This window comes from Mus caroli, unplaced genomic scaffold (genome assembly GCF_978045245.1).
Source record: "Mus caroli unplaced genomic scaffold, Mus_caroli_1 scaffold_18, whole genome shotgun sequence".
NCBI classification, from domain to species: domain Eukaryota; kingdom Metazoa; phylum Chordata; class Mammalia; order Rodentia; family Muridae; genus Mus; species Mus caroli.
The window spans coordinates 37,779,040-37,796,444 of record NW_028227273.1 but is presented as its reverse complement, the minus strand read 5'-3'; the positions used below and the strand labels follow the sequence as shown (position 1 = coordinate 37,796,444).

General features: G+C 49.6%; 1 protein-coding gene across 1 annotated transcript; it reads right to left on the bottom strand.

The window, feature by feature from the left end:
* Window positions 1-217: 217 nt before the first annotated feature.
* Tubb4a (tubulin beta 4A class IVa) lies at window positions 218-7,608 on the bottom strand. Its single transcript, XM_021149902.3, has 4 exons — window positions 7,377-7,608; window positions 6,192-6,300; window positions 5,954-6,064; window positions 218-1,898 (listed from the first exon to the last, which is right to left on the bottom strand). The coding sequence occupies exons 1-4, from the start codon at window positions 7,431-7,433 to the stop codon at window positions 841-843; spliced, it is 1,335 nt and encodes a 444-aa protein (XP_021005561.1). The 5' UTR covers window positions 7,434-7,608; the 3' UTR covers window positions 218-840.
* Window positions 7,609-17,405: the final 9,797 nt, after the last annotated feature.

Here is a 17,405-nt window from a genome sequence, read left to right as displayed (position 1 = left end):
GTCTTTCCAAAGTACAGACTCCACAGTATGCATGTTCCTGGTGTGCAAGTGGCTTATCTTACACTACAGAGTTGCTCTGGTCTAGTCTGGTCCGTTTGGCTCTGCAATCCCTGTACCCCACCACTCCAGGAGCTGATCTTCAGTGGCTGGTGGGCCCCTCCACTCCCTAGCTGCACTCAGAGAAGAAACTAAATCAAACAGAAACCACACCAAAGCAATGACTCATTTATTGATGGAGGGTCAGCAGGGGAGAGCAGGGTGGGGTGGATTGTAGGGAGGGGCTCTCTCACCCCAGGCAACAGGCCTCTCTTTTTTTCCTCGTCCTTCAGCACTTCTCTGGTAGGAACTGAACTAAGGCACAAGGGCAGGAACACACGGGGACTTAGGGGAGCCAGAGTGAAGGTGCTGGGTCAGGAGTGGGTAGCTGTGAGGTCAGAGGTAAGGCAAGATGAGAGGACTTGGAGGCTGGGGAAAATGTTAAGATCTAGAGAAATATCTGGGCATGTCAAGAGGTGGAGGAGAATGGTTCAGGAGTGCTGGGGAAGGGACAGGGCATAAAAGAAAGGATTTTCAAGATCTAAGGAGGTTGAGTGTGTGCATGTGCGTGTGTGTGTGCATGTGTTGAGGGGCGCTCATGGGAACTAGAAGAGCCCTTCCCTGGCAGGTTGGAGAGACAGTGGGGTTTAGGAGTTAAAGGTGAAGCAAATAGAACCTGGGCTTGGCCCTCATGGTGAAGATGCTCATGAGATCCGAGGGAATGAGGCAACTGGGTGCAGGGGTGTGATGCTTAGGGTCAAAGCTTTGCTGGTGGGCCCCAGGGACAGGGTGATAGCAGGAGACTTAAGCCACCTCCTCTTCGGCCTCCTCTTCGAACTCGCCCTCTTCAGCAGTGGCATCCTGGTACTGCTGGTACTCGGACACCAGGTCGTTCATATTGCTCTCTGCTTCCGTAAACTCCATCTCATCCATGCCTTCGCCGGTGTACCAGTGCAGGAAGGCCTTGCGCCTGAACATGGCGGTGAACTGCTCCGAGATGCGCTTGAACAGCTCCTGGATGGCAGTGCTGTTGCCGATGAAGGTGGCTGCCATCTTCAGGCCCCGGGGTGGGATGTCACATACGGCTGTCTTGACATTGTTGGGGATCCACTCAACGAAGTAACTGCTGTTCTTGCTCTGTACACTTAACATCTGCTCATCTACCTCCTTCATGGACATCCGTCCCCGGAAGACAGCAGCCACCGTCAGGTAGCGACCGTGTCTTGGGTCACACGCAGCCATCATGTTTTTAGCATCGAACATCTGTTGGGTCAGCTCAGGAACGGTGAGGGCCCGGTACTGCTGGCTGCCCCTGCTGGTCAAGGGTGCGAATCCTGGCATGAAGAAGTGGAGACGGGGGAACGGTACCATATTCACAGCCAGCTTGCGTAGATCTGCATTGAGCTGGCCCGGGAAGCGTAGGCAGGTGGTGACTCCACTCATGGTGGCTGACACCAGGTGGTTGAGGTCCCCGTAGGTGGGCGTGGTCAGCTTGAGCGTGCGGAAGCAGATGTCGTACAAGGCCTCGTTGTCGATGCAGTAGGTCTCATCAGTGTTCTCCACCAGCTGATGCACAGACAGCGTGGCATTGTAGGGCTCCACCACCGTGTCAGACACCTTGGGTGATGGCACCACGCTGAACGTATTCATGATCCTGTCTGGAAACTCCTCTCGGATCTTGCTGATGAGCAAGGTCCCCATGCCTGAGCCGGTGCCACCTCCGAGCGAGTGGGTGAGCTGGAAGCCCTGGAGACAGTCGCAGCTTTCCGCCTCTTTGCGCACCACGTCCAGGACTGCATCCACTAACTCTGCGCCCTCGGTGTAGTGACCCTTGGCCCAGTTGTTGCCTGCTCCAGATTGACCTGGGGAAGCGACAGCGTTGAATTCGCAGGCATGGAGAAGGAGTGGACTCTCCAACCCATCCATCTGCACTGCACCCTGGTATCTGAATCATTAGACTAGAAAATGATAAGAGTACCTGACTGGGCTCCATGGATAGAGCCTGGCCTAGCACGCAGGAGGCCTAGAGTTCTAACCTGGCCACAACAGAAACCAGATGTGTTGGCCACACTCTCACTGCAGTACTCAGGAGGTAGCAGCTGTAGGACCAGGCATTTAAGACTAGCTATAGTTACATGATGAGTTGGGGGCCAGCCTGTGCTACATGAGATCCAGTAATTAGTAGATAACAATGAAAAGCCTGGAAGAATAATGCTAGCACTATTGTTATTTTACTGATTTAATTTACTTTTGGGGACTGTGGTGGTTAGTTTTATTTTAATTTATTTTATTTCATTCATTCATTCATTCATTCATTCATTCATTTTAATAGCTTTGTTTTAGCTGGATGTGGTAGTGTGTACCTTTAAACTCAGCACTCGGGAGGGGGAGCACAAGGCCAGCCTGTTTACACAGTGAGACTTAAAAACCAACCAACCAACCAACCAACCAACCAACCAACCAACCAAAAAAGCTCTATTTTTATGTGTGTGTGCATGCAGATAAGTATATGTGCCCTACAGACCAGACGAGAATATTAGCGTCTCCGTGGATACAGGAGGTGGCTGTGAGCCACTTGACATGGGTACTGGGACTTGAACTCAGGTACTTTGGAAGAGCAGCACGGGCTCTTAACCACTGAGCTGTCTCTCCAGTCCTCTAGTGGTTTGTCTCAGGTCGATTTTCTTTCTTTCTTTATGCGGGTTCTCACTGTGTAGCCCTGGCTGCTCATGAGCTTCTGGCTTTGTGCCTGGAAAGGGCTTGGATGACAGGAATAGACTACCATGCTGGGCTCCAGGTCATTTGTTTATTGAGCACGGGCTCTCACGTACCCCAGGCTGCTCTCTAACACCATGTGTAGCTCAGGATGACCTTGAACTCCTGCTCCTTGTGCTCCACGGAACACTGAGATGCTGACAGACATCAGGAAACCCAGTGTCTGTGGTTCTGGACCCCGGATCCAGGCAAGTGCCCACCCTGTCCTGTCCCCTCCTGCCTCTGCCTCCATCTCTTCTTCTCACACCCTCTGCTTCAGCCTCCAGATTTATTTTTTTAGCTAAGACATAAAATCATACACATTTGTGTGTGGGGGCACATTGTATTTTGATACAGGTCCATACTGTACAATGTTTGAATTAGGATAAAGATACCAACTACCCCAAACATACATCAATGTTTTATTTATCTTAAATTTCCCTTCAGCTACATGGGATCCTATATATTGTTATTGTCTGTAGTAACCCTACTGTGTAACAGCACAACTATTACTATTATTACTGACAACAAGCATTTAATATGGTAATAGGCACAAATAATAATCAATACTTTATTATCAAACAATCAACTATTAAAATGTAGTTAATTTAATTCTATAGTTATCTTTCAATTTTTATTTTATTTACATATTTTTGAGCATGAGCGGTTTTCTGTCTGTGTGTCTGTGCCCTTAGAGGTGTCAAGTGCTCTGGAGTTGATGGTTGAAGCACACCAGGATCCTGGGAACCAAACAGGGTCCCCTGCTAGAACAGAGTACTGTCAGCTGCTACCACCATCTCTCCAGCCCCAATTATCGTGTGATATAATAATTAAAGTTAATAGTGTTTCAATTTTGCCACACCCTCATCCAGAAGCTAGAAGGCTACTACAAAAAAGCTAAGTAAAATCATACTTCATGTAAGCTTTGAAAATCTCCCCTGCCTCCTCCTAGTCCCCTGACTAGGTTCTGTCTCTTATCTGTTCTTCCCACAGCGGCCAGAAGGTGCTGGTGACTTCAGTCAGGTCCCAAAGGCTTCTCTTTCACCTCCTACACCGGTTCCTGCTGACCCTGCAGCCCACAAGGTGGCCTCCCTCTGCCCTGTTCCCTCCTGCTTGGTCTTCCATGTTTCCTCATTCCCTTTTCTATAGCCAGTCATACGGGCCTCCTGGCTGGCTGCTCCTCCATCACAAAGGGCTGTGTCCTGCTCTGGGACCTTTGCACAGGCCAGTCGGTCTGCCTGGAATTCCTTCTCCTCCGGTATTCACAGCCCCTCCCTCACCTCCAGCAGACCTCTGCTCCATTTCACCTGTGCGTGTGTGTGTGTGTGTGTGTACCTGTGTGTGCATGCCTGTGTCTACACACGTGCACAGAGGCCAGAGGGCAATGTTTGGTGTCTGCCTCTATCTCTCACCACCTTGTTTGTTCGTTTACTTTGAGACATGGTCTCTTGCTTGACCAGAACTCAACACTTGGCATGATAGTGAGCTCCAGGGATTTTTGTTGTTGTTGTTGTTGTTGTTGTTGCCACTCTCCCCAGAGCTATGGCTACAGACATAAATCCTTGTGCCTGTATGTTTAAATGGGTGCTTGGGATTTGAACTCACATCTTTATGCTTGCAAACTGAACACTTTACAGTCATCTCCCACACCTCTACTTAATTTTTCCTTATCTTTCCTCTCTGCCTTCCTTTCTTAACTCCTCATCCTCCCAGTCTGTCTCTCAGAAGTACACTTTGTGTGTACGTTCTTTGGTCCACCTCACTTCTCTGTATTTGTTTACAGTCGTTTCCAGAGGGCCTTGTAGTCACCATACCCGCTCAGGCACACATTATCTTCCACAAATCTTGTATCCACCAGAAAGGGAAACTCACTTGCCCAAGGCCACTTGTTGGGACTGAAGCAGAGAACAGAACAGTCACCTGCTTGCTCCCTCTCTGACTCCTGCCATCTTGACAAACACCAACCTTGTGGTCGTGGACCGACTTCTCTGAGCTCAGATCCCTTCTAGAAAGTAGAGTGGTGTCTACAAAATCCTGCTCACATCCTTCCTAAGCACACTGTCTCCAGAGGGTTGGGGCTGGACTCAGCAGGCAGAGAGCTCCTCTGGGGCTGGGACTCAGTGGGTAGTGCTCCTCTGAGACTGGGCTCAGTGGGCAAAGTACTCCTCTGGTGCTGGGGCTCAGTGGGTAGAGTGCTCCTCTGAGGCTGGGCTCAGTGGGTAGAGTGCTCCTCTGAGGCTGGGCTCAGTGGGTAGAGTGCTCCTCTGAGGCTGGGCTCAGTGGGTAGAGTGCTCCTCTGGGGTTGGGCTCAGTAGGTAGAGTGCTCCTCTGAGTCTGGGCTCAGTAGGTAGAGTGCTCCTCTGGGGTTGGGCTCAGTAGGTAGAGTGCTCCTCTGAGGCTGGGCTCAGTAGGTAGAGTGCTCCTCTGAGTCTGGGCTCAGTAGGTAGAGTGCTCCTCTGGGGTTGGGCTCAGTAGGTAGAGTGCTCCTCTGAGTCTGGGCTCAGTAGGTAGAGTGCTCCTCTGAGTCTGGGCTCAGTAGGTAGAGTGCTCCTCTGAGTCTGGGCTCAGTAGGTAGAGTGCTCCTCTGAGTCTGGGCTCAGTAGGTAGAGTGCTCCTCTGAGTCTGGGCTCAGTAGGTAGAGTGCTCCTCTGGGGTTGGGCTCAGTGGGTAGAGTGCTCCTCTGAGGCTGGGCTCAGTGGGTAGAGTGCTCCTCTGAGACTGGGCTCAATGGGTAGAGTGTTCCTCTGAGGCTGGGGCTCAGTGGGTAGAGTGCTCTTATAGGGGTTGGCCTTCATGGGTAGAGTGCTCCTCTGGCATGCACAAAGCCCTAGGCTCTACCCCCAGCCCCACAGAAACCCCTGGGCCATCCCAGAAGATCAGGAAGTTAAGGTTACGTTCCATAAATTAGTTTAAGGCTAATCTCACCTATATAGAGAGTTGGTGGTCACCCTAGGCTAGAGATACCCCATCTAAACCCAGAACCTTTTCTTTAAGGAAGCCCCTCAGCTGTGTCTGATGTCTCTCCAGGGTTCTCTTGGTGTGCCTAATCAAATCCCTGACTGCCCTGCCAAGGTAGGTTCTTTGGTGCTAGTTACAGAATGTTCTTTAAGCACTTAGAAACGAAAACAAAAGTGTTGTGCGCCCACACCGGAGAGGGACTCACCAAATACAAAGTTGTCTGGCCGAAAGATCTGGCCAAAAGGGCCGGAGCGGACAGAGTCCATGGTGCCGGGTTCCAGGTCGACCAGCACGGCTCTGGGAACATAGTTTCCACCTGTGGGGATGGCAGATGGAGGGTGGCTGGGCTGAGTGCCAGGTCCAGCAGGCTCCAGGGCACATCCTGTCCCTTCGTGACAGTGCCCCCCACTCCCATGCCTGTGCCACCCCACTGGCTGCCCTACCTGTGGCCTCGTTGTAGTAGACATTGATCCTCTCCAGCTGGAGGTCACTGTCCCCATGATAGGTCCCAGTGGGGTCGATGCCATGCTCATCACTGATGACCTCCCAGAACTGGAGGTGGGGGGGGAGGAGGAGCAAAGTGAGAGGGGAGCAAAATGAGGGGGAGCAAAGTGAATAGATTTTCCTTTTGTTGTTATAGTTTTTTTGTTTTTGTTATTGTTATAGTTTTAAAACCTTTTTAAAAACCATTTTCTGTGTGTGCGCGCATTCATATGCATGCTTGTGTTGTCAATCTTGCCCATGAGCCCCAGGGGAACCATGTTGCTTGTCCTATTGTTTGTTTGATGATGAGATGTGTAGAATAGCTTGGTTTTTTTTGACTTATTGTCTTAAAATTTAATGTATATATGTATGTATGTATGTATGTATGTATGTATGTATGTATGTATCTGTACTATTTTTAGGCAGTGCCTCCCAAAGCCCAGGCTAGCCTGAAATTCACTAGATAGTTTAGGATGATATTGAACTCTTGATCCTCCTGCCTCAACCCAGCCTAGTGGCTGGGATGATAGGTGTATACCACAACACCTGGGCAAAGGTTCAACCTATTGAGTTATAGCCCCCACCCCTTACTTTTTTGACACAGGGTTTCACGTAGCCCAGGCTGGCCTCCAGCTTACTGTGTATGGGAGGCTATTTTTGGGCTCCTGCCTCTACCCACCAAGTGCTAAGATGTCAGAGTGGGTCACAGCGTTAGTCGGGAAGGGCTGAGAGATGCTGTGTCTAGGACACTCTTAAAGCCACTTCTTCAGTTGCTGACTCTGCCTGTGAGGTAACTGGGAACTCAGAGCCACAGCAAAGCATGAGCCAGCAAGAAGGGAGAAGTTGGGGGTAGGGAGAGGCTTGGCCCCACTAGAGCTACTTGGTGCCAGTCTATCCCAGCAGCAGCTCTGGGAGGAGGGGCCGTGCCTCTTCGTGCCAGGCAACTGAGGTTGACAGTGGCCCAGCTGTGAGGCCAGCTGTGGCCAAGAGACACAAGGCCAGGCCCTGCCCCCATCAGCCTCTTTGTTCCCAGTCTGGCTCTGCCCTGGTTCCCCTCCTCCACCTGGGATGCAAAATTCCTGGGTGAGCCTATAACCCCTCTCTGAGCCCCTGTGCATTCCCACCCTCTACCCAGCCTGACACACCTTGGCCCCGATCTGGTTACCGCATTGACCGGCTTGCAGGTGCACGATTTCCCGCATGGTGGTGGCGCTGCTGGTGGCGTCTGATGGACGGGTGTCGACCGGCCGCTGTGGCTCTAGCTCTGGAGGAGATGGCTGCGGAGCTCTGTCTCTGCGCCCCCGGGCGTCTCTATATTTGCGGAGCAGTACTCACGTCACCGCTGGGTCACCCGCGTGCTCCGCCTCCTGGGCCCGCCTAGGATGCTTGCAGTGAAGGATGGAGGGACTGGAGTAATGGAGGAGGATGGAGGGAGGGGCCTCGGAAGAGTAGGGATCTCCTCCGGTCAAGCACTTTCTCTGAGACCTCAGGGTCCCAGTGTATCCCCATCTAGTTTCCCCTCAGGCGCGTTGTCAGGCACCATCCTTCCTTTCCACTCTGATTTCATAGAGACTAGATGGAAAGGCACCTCGGAATCTTGTAAATAACATCTAGGACAACGTCCTCCCTCTCAGCCCCAGCCCCTGCCTCAATTTCTCTGTCTGCTTCTCCCTTCTTCATTCCTTCGAGACCCTCTTCCTTAGAACCTTTGTATAGGTGGGGAAGAACGGTGGCTCTGAGCTCCAGGCTCTCCACAGTGGAGTTTGGTTTCAAGGTGGCAGGTGCATGTGAGACACTGCTGGGTCCTGGAAGTCGCTTCTGGAACCCTTCTACAGGTTTCCTTCTATGTTCTGAGGAGCCCTGGAAGGCTCTTGACACCCCCAGGAGGGCTCGGAAACTAGCCGAGGGCTAAGACAAATAATTGGACCCCCACCAACAGCAGAGAGCTTTCCCCACCTCAACATATCTTTGCTTTGTTATTGATATTTATTTCTTTAAGTACAGGTTTTCCCATGTAGCTATTGTTCCCCTATATCACTATATGGCCCAGGCTGGCCTTGAACTCATGACTTTCCTGCCTTCAATCTCTGGAATGCTAGGATTACAAGAGATCTACAACATAGCTGTAAAAGTGACATAGTCTAAAAGTGACACCTGAAACATGCTTGTATATTCATGAGTTTATCTGAGCATAGGTTCAAGTTAGTGTGTCCATGCGTGTTGATCTTTACCATCCATAATGTTCCATTCATAGACTTTCTTGTTGTGCTGGATTCCATGGGTTCTTCTGCTCCCCTCACCCCCAGCATCCCCAGGGGTTATAGGTGCTACTTGCTGTGTTCCTTGCTTTGAGAGATTTCCCCTCAGGACTGCATACTGTAGTCCAAGCTGACCTCCCACTCAATAAGTAAACAAGCTGGCCTTAAACTCCTGATCCTCTGCCTCCACCTCCTGAGTGTGCACCACCATGCCCTGGGGTTATATGGAGTTGGGCAAAGGACTCAAGGACTCATGCATGCTTGGAAAGTGCTCTCCCCATTGAGCCCCAGCTCACAAACACCATGACAGCTTCCCCTCATTGTAGATCCAATTGTGATGTTGCCAGCTGGCCAAAGACTGAATCTTTTCCCTCCCTCCTCTCTCTCTCTCTCTCTCCTTCCCTCCCCCTCTTCCTTACTCCCTTCTTCCTTTCTTAGCCAGATTGTTTTCTTCCAGATCCACCCCGACACCACCCCCCAACCCTCCCAACTTCAAGTCTTCCTGTTTTGGTTTTATTTTGTTTATTTATTTTTATGTGTATGGGTGTTTTGCCTGCATGTCTGTCTCTGTACTGCACATACATGTAGCGTCAGCAGAGGCTAGAGAGGACATAGATACCCTGGGACTGGAGTTACAGACACTTGTGGGCCACCATGTGGGAGCCTGGGTCCTTTGGCAGCCAGTGCTTTTAATCATTTAACCATCTCTCCAGCCAACCTCCAGATTTTAAAATTAATTTGACTGGTATTGCCTCACCCCATCCCCTCTTTTCTCCCTCTCACCCTATCTACCCCCTCCTTTCTACCCTTTCCTATCCGACGACATTCACAGCTTTTTGTCTTGCAGCCTACTGTCTGTGTGGTCATGGGTGGCCTTTGGATCCTGGTGCACATCAATGGGTATAACACTGTAGAAATTGGTTACCACTCTTCCAGAAGCCATTAGAAGCCAATAGTTTAGCAAGGAGATATGTGGCCCCATAAGTCCCTCTCCAACCCATGATTGATTGCTGATAGAATCAGTCTTGTGCCAGCTTCAGAAGCCCCTGTGTGTTTATGACTGCAATGTCTGTGTTTTGTGCCTACCCAGAAGATGCCACTGTGGTCCTGCTAAACATCATCTCTCTTTTCCCATGTTCCCTGATAGGGCATTAACATCGTGCTTAGGGCTGAGCACTTCTCATTCTTAGCACTTTAAGCATTTATGAGCTTAAGCATTCATTAAGCACTCACCAAGCCTCCCTTTAGAGTCTCTCTCTCTCTCTCTCTCTCTCTCTCTCTCTCTCTCTCTCTCTCTCTCTCTCTCTCTCTCTCTCTCTCTCTCTCTCTTCTTCCCTTTTGGTTTTTTTGAGACAGGGTTTCTCTGTATAGCCCTGGCTGTCCTGGAACTCTCTTTGTAGACCAGGCTGGCCTCGAATTCAGAAATCCGTCTGCCTCTGCCTCCCAAGTGCTGGGATTAAAGGTGTGTGCCACCACCGCCTGGCCTTCTCTGCTGAAGCTTAGAAGTAGAACTTGTCTATGGGTGTAAACATAAACTTTTAGAAGTCCATCAACTTAGAAGAACAGCAGTAATAAGCCGTCTCCTCCCACGAGCCTATGACCTGCCCAGCTGTGAGTTTTTAAACAGTTTGGAATTAAATTCTCAAAACACGAAGTAGTAGAACTCCTGTCTAGAATCATCAGTGAGGGGTTTGGGGCGTGGTCAGAGGTGGAGCCCCGCCTAGAATCCCTCAGTGAGGGGGCAGGGCCGTGATTGGACTGGAGCCCCTGCCTAGAAGTGCCAGTCCCTTAATTCCATCTCCAGTACTACATTAAAAATAAGGATATTTATCCTAAATCCAATGGCTACATCCTTTCCTAAGTGCTTTATGGGTATCTGCTTAGATTTTAATGCAAATAGTGATTGGAGGTGAGGGCTCATGCCAACTTTGGAGATAGGAAATGGAGGCCCAAGGAGGGTAGAGCGCCTCACTACAATGTGGAGGAGACATTGTTGCTGCTGGAAATAGCCCATGAAACAGAATATCCCAAACCCAGGCTCTCAATGCTTGCAGGACTCCTGCTACTTTGTTGCTTGGTATTAGACAAACCAAAACAAGCTGGTGGCCAAATGTCTTGCCTTTCAAGAATACAGTGTTGCTAGGGTCCAATGCCATTAGGTAACCTGCATCCAAGGCATCTACCTGTGCATATCCGCCCCCAAGTGCTGGGTTTTGGCTGCATGAGTGCAGTTGACTCTGCTCCGGATCTGTCCTGTCTTTCTTTGTAAGTGGCGGGGATCTGTGCTGTAAGGGATGGCTGCACCAATGCTCTCTTCCCCACATCCAACTCCGTCTCTCTCCCAGAACTTTCTGCCAGTTCCTTCTGATCTTAGGCCATGACATAGCTAGGTCTTGTTTCTCTGTGTCCTGGTGCTACTCAGTCTAGTGAGTGGCCCTGGCCTGGCTTGAGTCCTCTGTATCTGTGGGGATGGAAGATGGAGGATTCTGGAAATGACTATTTTGTGTGGGTATGGGGCAGAGATACTAAGTCCAATCCAAGATCTGCCTGTCACTGTGGATTGTGTGTGTGTGCTTGTGCGCGTGTGCATGCGTGTGTGTGTGTGTGTGTGTGTGTGTGTGTGTGTGTGTGTTAGCCAGGGTCACTTCATTCTTATCAAACGGTGACAATCCCTGACATTTGGTTTCCCATCTCCAGTGACTTGTTCTAGATCCTTGCCCTTTTCACCCTGAGCTGATTCAGACAGCTGGAAGGCAGCTCCAGCACGTACCACAGGCTGCTCCCCAGTCTTGTGACTTATAACCTCCCCATTCAACTTCTTTTTTAACAGATATAATTTTTCTTTTTTATTAATTAATTTATTTATGTACTTTATATTCTGACCTGAGCTTTCCCTTCCTCCTCTCCTCCCAGACTGTCCCTCTCTCCTCCCCTTTTCTTATGCCCTCCTTTTTCCTCAGAGGAGAGGCCTCCCATGGAAATCAACCTCTGCCTTGGCATATCAAATTGTAATAGGACTGGGTGCATCTCCTCTTGAGCTAGGCAAGGTCATCCAGTTAGGGGAAAGGGATCCAAAGGTAGGCAACACAGTCAGAGACATCTTCTCCTCCTGCTGTTAGAAGTCCCACATGAGGACCAAGCTATACATCTGTTACATACGTATAGGGAGACTAGGTTTGTCCTATGCGTGCTCTCTGGTTGGTGGTTTAGTCTCTGTTAGCCTCTATGTGCCAAGGTTAGTTGATTCTATAGGGTTTCTTGTGGTGTCCTTGACCTCTATGGCTCTTTCAGTCCTCCAGCATCTAAGGAAGAGCAGGACTCTGTCATGTGTGCCTGGTCTCTCCCCAGAACCCACGCTGTGCTGTTGTCTGTCCATCTATGGAGTTAGTAACTAATGGATCTCTTATCCAGAAAGAACAACCCACCCTCTAACTCTGTTTTAGTTTTAAGTCTGCTGCTGGAAGAAAATACTCTGACAAACAACACAAAATAAAACAAAACAACTTAGGAGAGAAAGGGGCTTACTTTTGGCTTACAATTCCAGGTTATAGTTCAACTGTTGTGGAGAAATCAAGATAGGAGCTGGTCATGTGACATCCAGTCACGCGCAGAGAAATGAGTGCCTGCATGTTGATCCGGTTGCTTGCTCACCTTCAACTTCATTTCTCCACTCTTATACAGTCTAAGACCCCCTAACTAAGGAATGGTGTTGCCCACAGTGGGCTGGGTCTTCACATATCAGCTAATGTAATTAGGGAATCCCCAACAGACAGGTCCCCTGCCCAACCTAAACAGACAATCCCTATTTAGACTCTCTTCCCAGGTGAGTCTAGATTGTGTCATCAGATTGACAATGAGTGCTAATCTTTGAAGACAATGAACCAAAAGGACACAATATTCTCTGTCCAAGCACGGGGGTGTTTGGAATAGAGGGGTTCCCCAAGATAAGGGTAGAGTTGGTGTGGAGTTGTGTCTGTCTCCTGAGTTCCTTCCTGCAACATCAGGTAGCCAAATGCAAATCCAGTGATCCCACTGCTTTAGCGATGGAAGGAGGTGGCGCTAGTGGGCAAATGGCCAAAAGGTGGTGCCACATGTGTCTTATAGCCAAGGAGGGGCTGCCCAAGTCACTAAAGATATGCACATATCACAGAGCAGGGCAGACTAGGACTTCACAGATCTTCACACAGGTTGGTGAGCATAGCTGCAGACATGGGAGGTGGGTCACATCTTCTAGGCCAATCTTCCTGGGCTCTCTGTGGGATAAAGAAGGCAAGAGTCACCCTGGGGGGCCAACAGGACCATGAGAACTGGAGACCCTCAACCTTTTGTGTCAGACAGCCTACTCCTTCCTTCATATGGAAAAGAAGCAGAGTTTTAAAGCCAAACAGAGCAGAAGCCCTGGGTTTCATCCCTAACATTGAATAAACTGAGTTGGCGCCACACACACACCTGTTATTCCAGCACTTGGGAGGTGGAGGCAGGATAATCAGTTTGAGGCCAGCCTGGACTAGACACCGTCCTTGGAATAAAAAAAGTTTGCTGGTCATGGTGGCATAAGTCTTTAATTCCAGACCTTTCGAGACAGAGGCAGGGATATCTCTGAGTTCAAGGCCATCCTGGTCTACTTGGGGGGATTTCCAGGCTAGCCAAGGCTACATAGTGAGAACCTATCTCACTGCCCTCAAAAGGTTATGCGTGTGTGTTTCTGGATTGCTCTGGTACTTGCTTGGGGTCATATGTGACATCAGCATATATGTTTGAGCTGGAATCTATCCTCATCAGTGTGTTATTAGTATGAAAGCTGTATATAAGCAGGGGAGGGGTCTGTCACCTTCTGGCATCACCAAACAGACCATGTAGGGCAGGGGTTGATGTGACACACACCAAAGGCTATACCCTAGGTCTCCCATTCCTCTCCAGCTTGCCTGCTTTCTCCTCTTCCCTCCCCTCCCCTTCTCTCTTTCCTCCCTCCCTCCCTCCCTTCCATATGTTCCTCACGACTGATCCTCCTGTCTTCACGTCCTGTGTTCTGGAATGATAGAGGAGATACACTCAGTTTTGTGCCATGCTGGGGAAGGGACTTTGAACTTTATACAAGCTAGGCAAGCATTTTACCAACTGAGCCATGAGTCCAGCCCCTTGAGCCTTCTCAAGGCATTGAAGTCTGGTAAAGCCAGGCAGCTTGATCTCAACATCCTGTTGCTCCCTTCCTTAGCCTTGAGGAGAAGGGGACAGATGAAGACACTGTCCCAGCACAGCCTCTGCTCCTCATAAAGGCCACTGAGTACATAGCACTGACTGCTCTTCCAGAGGACCTGAGTTCAAATCCCAGCAACCACATGGTGGGGTGCACAACCATCTGTAATGGGATCTATGCCCCCTTCTGGTGTGTCTGAGGAGAGCAACAGTGAGTGTACTCACATACAATAAATAAGTAAATAAATAAATCTTTAAAAAAAAATAAAGAAGGCAGGCTGAGCATACAGGAGGGAGTGGGTGTGTTTCATTTCCTCCATGGTCTTTGCCTTAGTTTCTGCTTTCCAGTTCATCCCTGGATAGTGGGCCATGCGCTTTTCTCCTCAAGTTGATTTTTGGTCCAACAGGGTAGATCAGATATGCAGTACACACGCTCACTCACACCAAAAGATACACACCTGTGTATGCTAAGTGTGATGGGCTGGAAGCCACACCTATGCAGAGTCCCTTTCTCCAGCTGACCTTCGTTGACACAAACACACATTGGCTGCATTCCACAGGGATGGGTAGGCACACAGTCCAAGTGCACACCCTGGGGCAGGCAGCCTCCCTGTCCCCATCAGACGTCCCCATCAGTCCCACAGAGAGATAATTACTCTAGCTCCAGGGAATCTGACCCCCTCCTCTGGCCTCTCTGAATACTTGTAGCATCCGCTCATAGACATCGCATTACACATTAATAAAAGCAAACTAAATTTTAAAGAGAATAAGGGTGGGCATGTCCAGCAGCTGGAATGAGAATTTGTAAGGCACAGAAGGAGGTGGAGGCATTGAAGACTGCCGTGCCGTTAACCAGGTCCCAGGTGGACGAAGGAGTAAAGGACTCTTCTCTGAGGAAGACCGGGGTGTGTGTGTGTGGGGGGAACAAGCTTTCTTACCTAGGCTGTTAGAGTCCGGTGGAATAGGGAGAATAGCGGGGGATGTGGGAAGGACCAGGGCCGGCTCTGGGAGGCTGATAGAGAAGTCTGTTAAGCCTACCGGGTAGGGCCTGAGCGGGGCCTTTGGAGATTGGCAGGGAAGCAGGCGAGGCAAGAGAACTGAACCGCCTGGGAAGCTAAAGGAGCGGGAAGTAGGAGGCTGGAAGAATGATGTCAAAAGTGGGAATCCACAACCTCGAGGAAGCTGTTGACTGGGGAAGTAGGCAGGGCGTAGAGAGAATGACAGAGCAGCTGGGAGGGGCTAAGAAAGTGGGCGGAACCTATAGAGATTGATAGAGAAGTCGGAGGAACCAGAGAAGTGAGAGGGACCTGGGAAGTACACAGCTGAAAAAGCAAGGATGTGGGACTAGAGAAAGTGAAGGAGCCATTGGGAGGGACTGCAAATGAAGATTTAGAGAGTGACAACTGGGAAGTGGACGGAGCCTAAGGAGAAGTGTATGGGCTTGGAAACCAGAGTCTACTCTCAAGTGGCACCCATGGGCTCAGGCCACTTTTGTGTTGCTGATGCTGGGCCTGTAGGAACGATAGTGACCTGCCTCCTCCTACAACATCCTCACTGATCGTATCCCGCAGTCATACAGGCTTCTCTGGGTTCTGGTCCTCGGCCTGGTGGTCCTCCCGGCTTCCAGGTTCTGATTTCAAGTTCTTCCAAGGCTCGGCAAGTTTGGGGCGCAGACCCTCCCACCTGCATCTCATGCAGCCTAGGGCGAGGATGCCGTCCACAAGGGGGCGCGTGTGTCCCGCGCTGGGATCCAAGGCTGAGTAGGAGGGAGTTCTGTCCACAGATCTGGTGCCTGGATGTCTTATTGGAGTATTGTTTTTGTTCTTGTTTGTTTGCTTTTTGTTTTTAATTTATTTTATTTTGTCTTTATAGGTGTTTCGCATGCTTGTATGTCTGTGCGAAGGTGTCAGAAGCCCTGGAACTGGAGTTACAGACAGGTCTGAGCTGCCATATAGCTGCTGGGAATTGAACTTGGGTCCTCTGCAAGAGCAGCCAGTGCTCTTAACCATGGAGCCACCTAGCCCCTCACTGTTATTTTTTTTAAAAGATAGAATCTCTCACTGGTCTGAGGAGTCCAGTTATTTGTCTAGAATGGTTTGCCAATGAGTTCCAGGAATCCTCCTTTGTCTACCTTCCCAGACTAAGATTATAAGCACTTGACAGCTTGTCTTTTTGTTTGTTTGTTTTGTTTTGTTTTTCAAGACAGGTTTTTGTGTAGCCCTGGCTGTCCTGGAGCTCACTTTGTAGACCAGGCTGGCCTCGAACTCAGAAATCGGCCTGCCTCTGTCTCCCAAGTGCTGGGATTAAAGGCGTGTGGTACCACCATGCCTGGCTTTTATTATTATTATTATTATTATTATTATTATTATTATTATACAAAACAACAACAAGCCAGGAATGCTGGGAAATCAAATCAGGTCCCCACGCTTATGAAACAAGTGTCACTGGCTGAGCTATGTATGCCTGGCATATTAAAAAAAAGTTTTTAAGTTTTTACTTGTATTTATGTGTGTATGTGTGTCTCAGGGTAAGTGCAGGTGAGTGTAGTGCCTATTGCTCCAGGAGAGGTGTCACAACCCCTTGGATCTGGAATTACAGGAGGTTGTGAGCTACCACGTGAGGGTTGGGGACTTAACTCTGGTTCTCTGAAAGAGCAGAGTGGGAGTGCTCTTAGCTCAACCCTTTCCATACCTCTTTTCTTTCCCTTTCTCCTCTCTTTCTGTCCTCATGAGACAGGGTCTATCTCTGTAGCCAAGGCTAGCCTGAAACTATACATAGGCTGGCCTCAGACTTGGGGTAATGTCCTACCTTAGCATCCCAAATGCTCAGGTGACAGACATGAACCACCACACCTTGGCTGTTCAGTGTGTTTGACAATGATCTCTCTCTCTCTCTCTCTCTCTCTCTCTCTCTCTCTCTCTCTCTCTCTCTCTCTCTCTCCCTCCCCCCCCCAGGGGGCTATGGTGTATTTGTGGTTGCTGTGAGTGTCTGTTCTATGTCCTGGCTGTGGGTGTCATTTGTGTTTCTGTCTAATTGTGGCTGTCTAATGGCTACTTCCCCTGGCAGCATGGGGGAATCCCTTACAGATGGTAGGTCAGGCTGGGATTCCCTTTCTACTCAGCTTGGCTGATTTCCCATCACTGAGTTAGCTCTTATCAACCTTTGAGGGGTCCCCAGCCTGCCCAGCCACTCCCCCATCTTTCTCAGGGAAGAACTTATTGTTGATGTTAAATTTTTCCTTCTTCTAGAAAGGTATGGTCACCTTTTCTTTCTTTCTGGGTGCTTAGTTGACTACAGGTTGTTCATGGCTAAAAGGAAGGAGGAGGAAGATAGAGGGAGGAAAGGAGGAAGAGGAAGAGGAGGAGGAGGAAGAAGAGGAACCCGAACAAAACTTTGTACACATGGAAATGCAGGCTAAAGCTATATGACAGTCTCCAGTGTGGACAAACTTCCGGAAGCAATTGTAATGCTGACTGCTCAAACCGGAAGATCCTGTCCCCGTGGTTCAAAGGCATGAGCTGTCTTTGCTGTTGTGTGACTGGTGATGTCATCAATGGTAATCTGAATGATTCCCTTTTGAAGACTGGAGAGATCATTTCCGTTCTCTGCACTTTTTGCTGGTTATGGGCTTTGCTGTTGGTCAAAGGGTCTCACGTAGACCAGGCTGGCCTCCAACTAGATTTGTTACCAAGGCTGATCTTGAACTCCTTCCTGATCCTC

Coding starts and splice junctions, on each gene's coding strand:
- Tubb4a (XM_021149902.3), bottom strand. CDS start 7,433: ATGCGGGAAATCGTGCACCTGCAAGCCGGTCAATGCGGTAACCAGATC. Junction 6,301..7,376: donor GTAACCAGATCGGGGCCAAG/GTGTGTCAGGCT, acceptor CCCCACCTCCAG/TTCTGGGAGGTCATCAGTGA. Junction 1,899..5,953: donor GCCAGACAACTTTGTATTTG/GTGAGTCCCTCT, acceptor TCGCTTCCCCAG/GTCAATCTGGAGCAGGCAAC.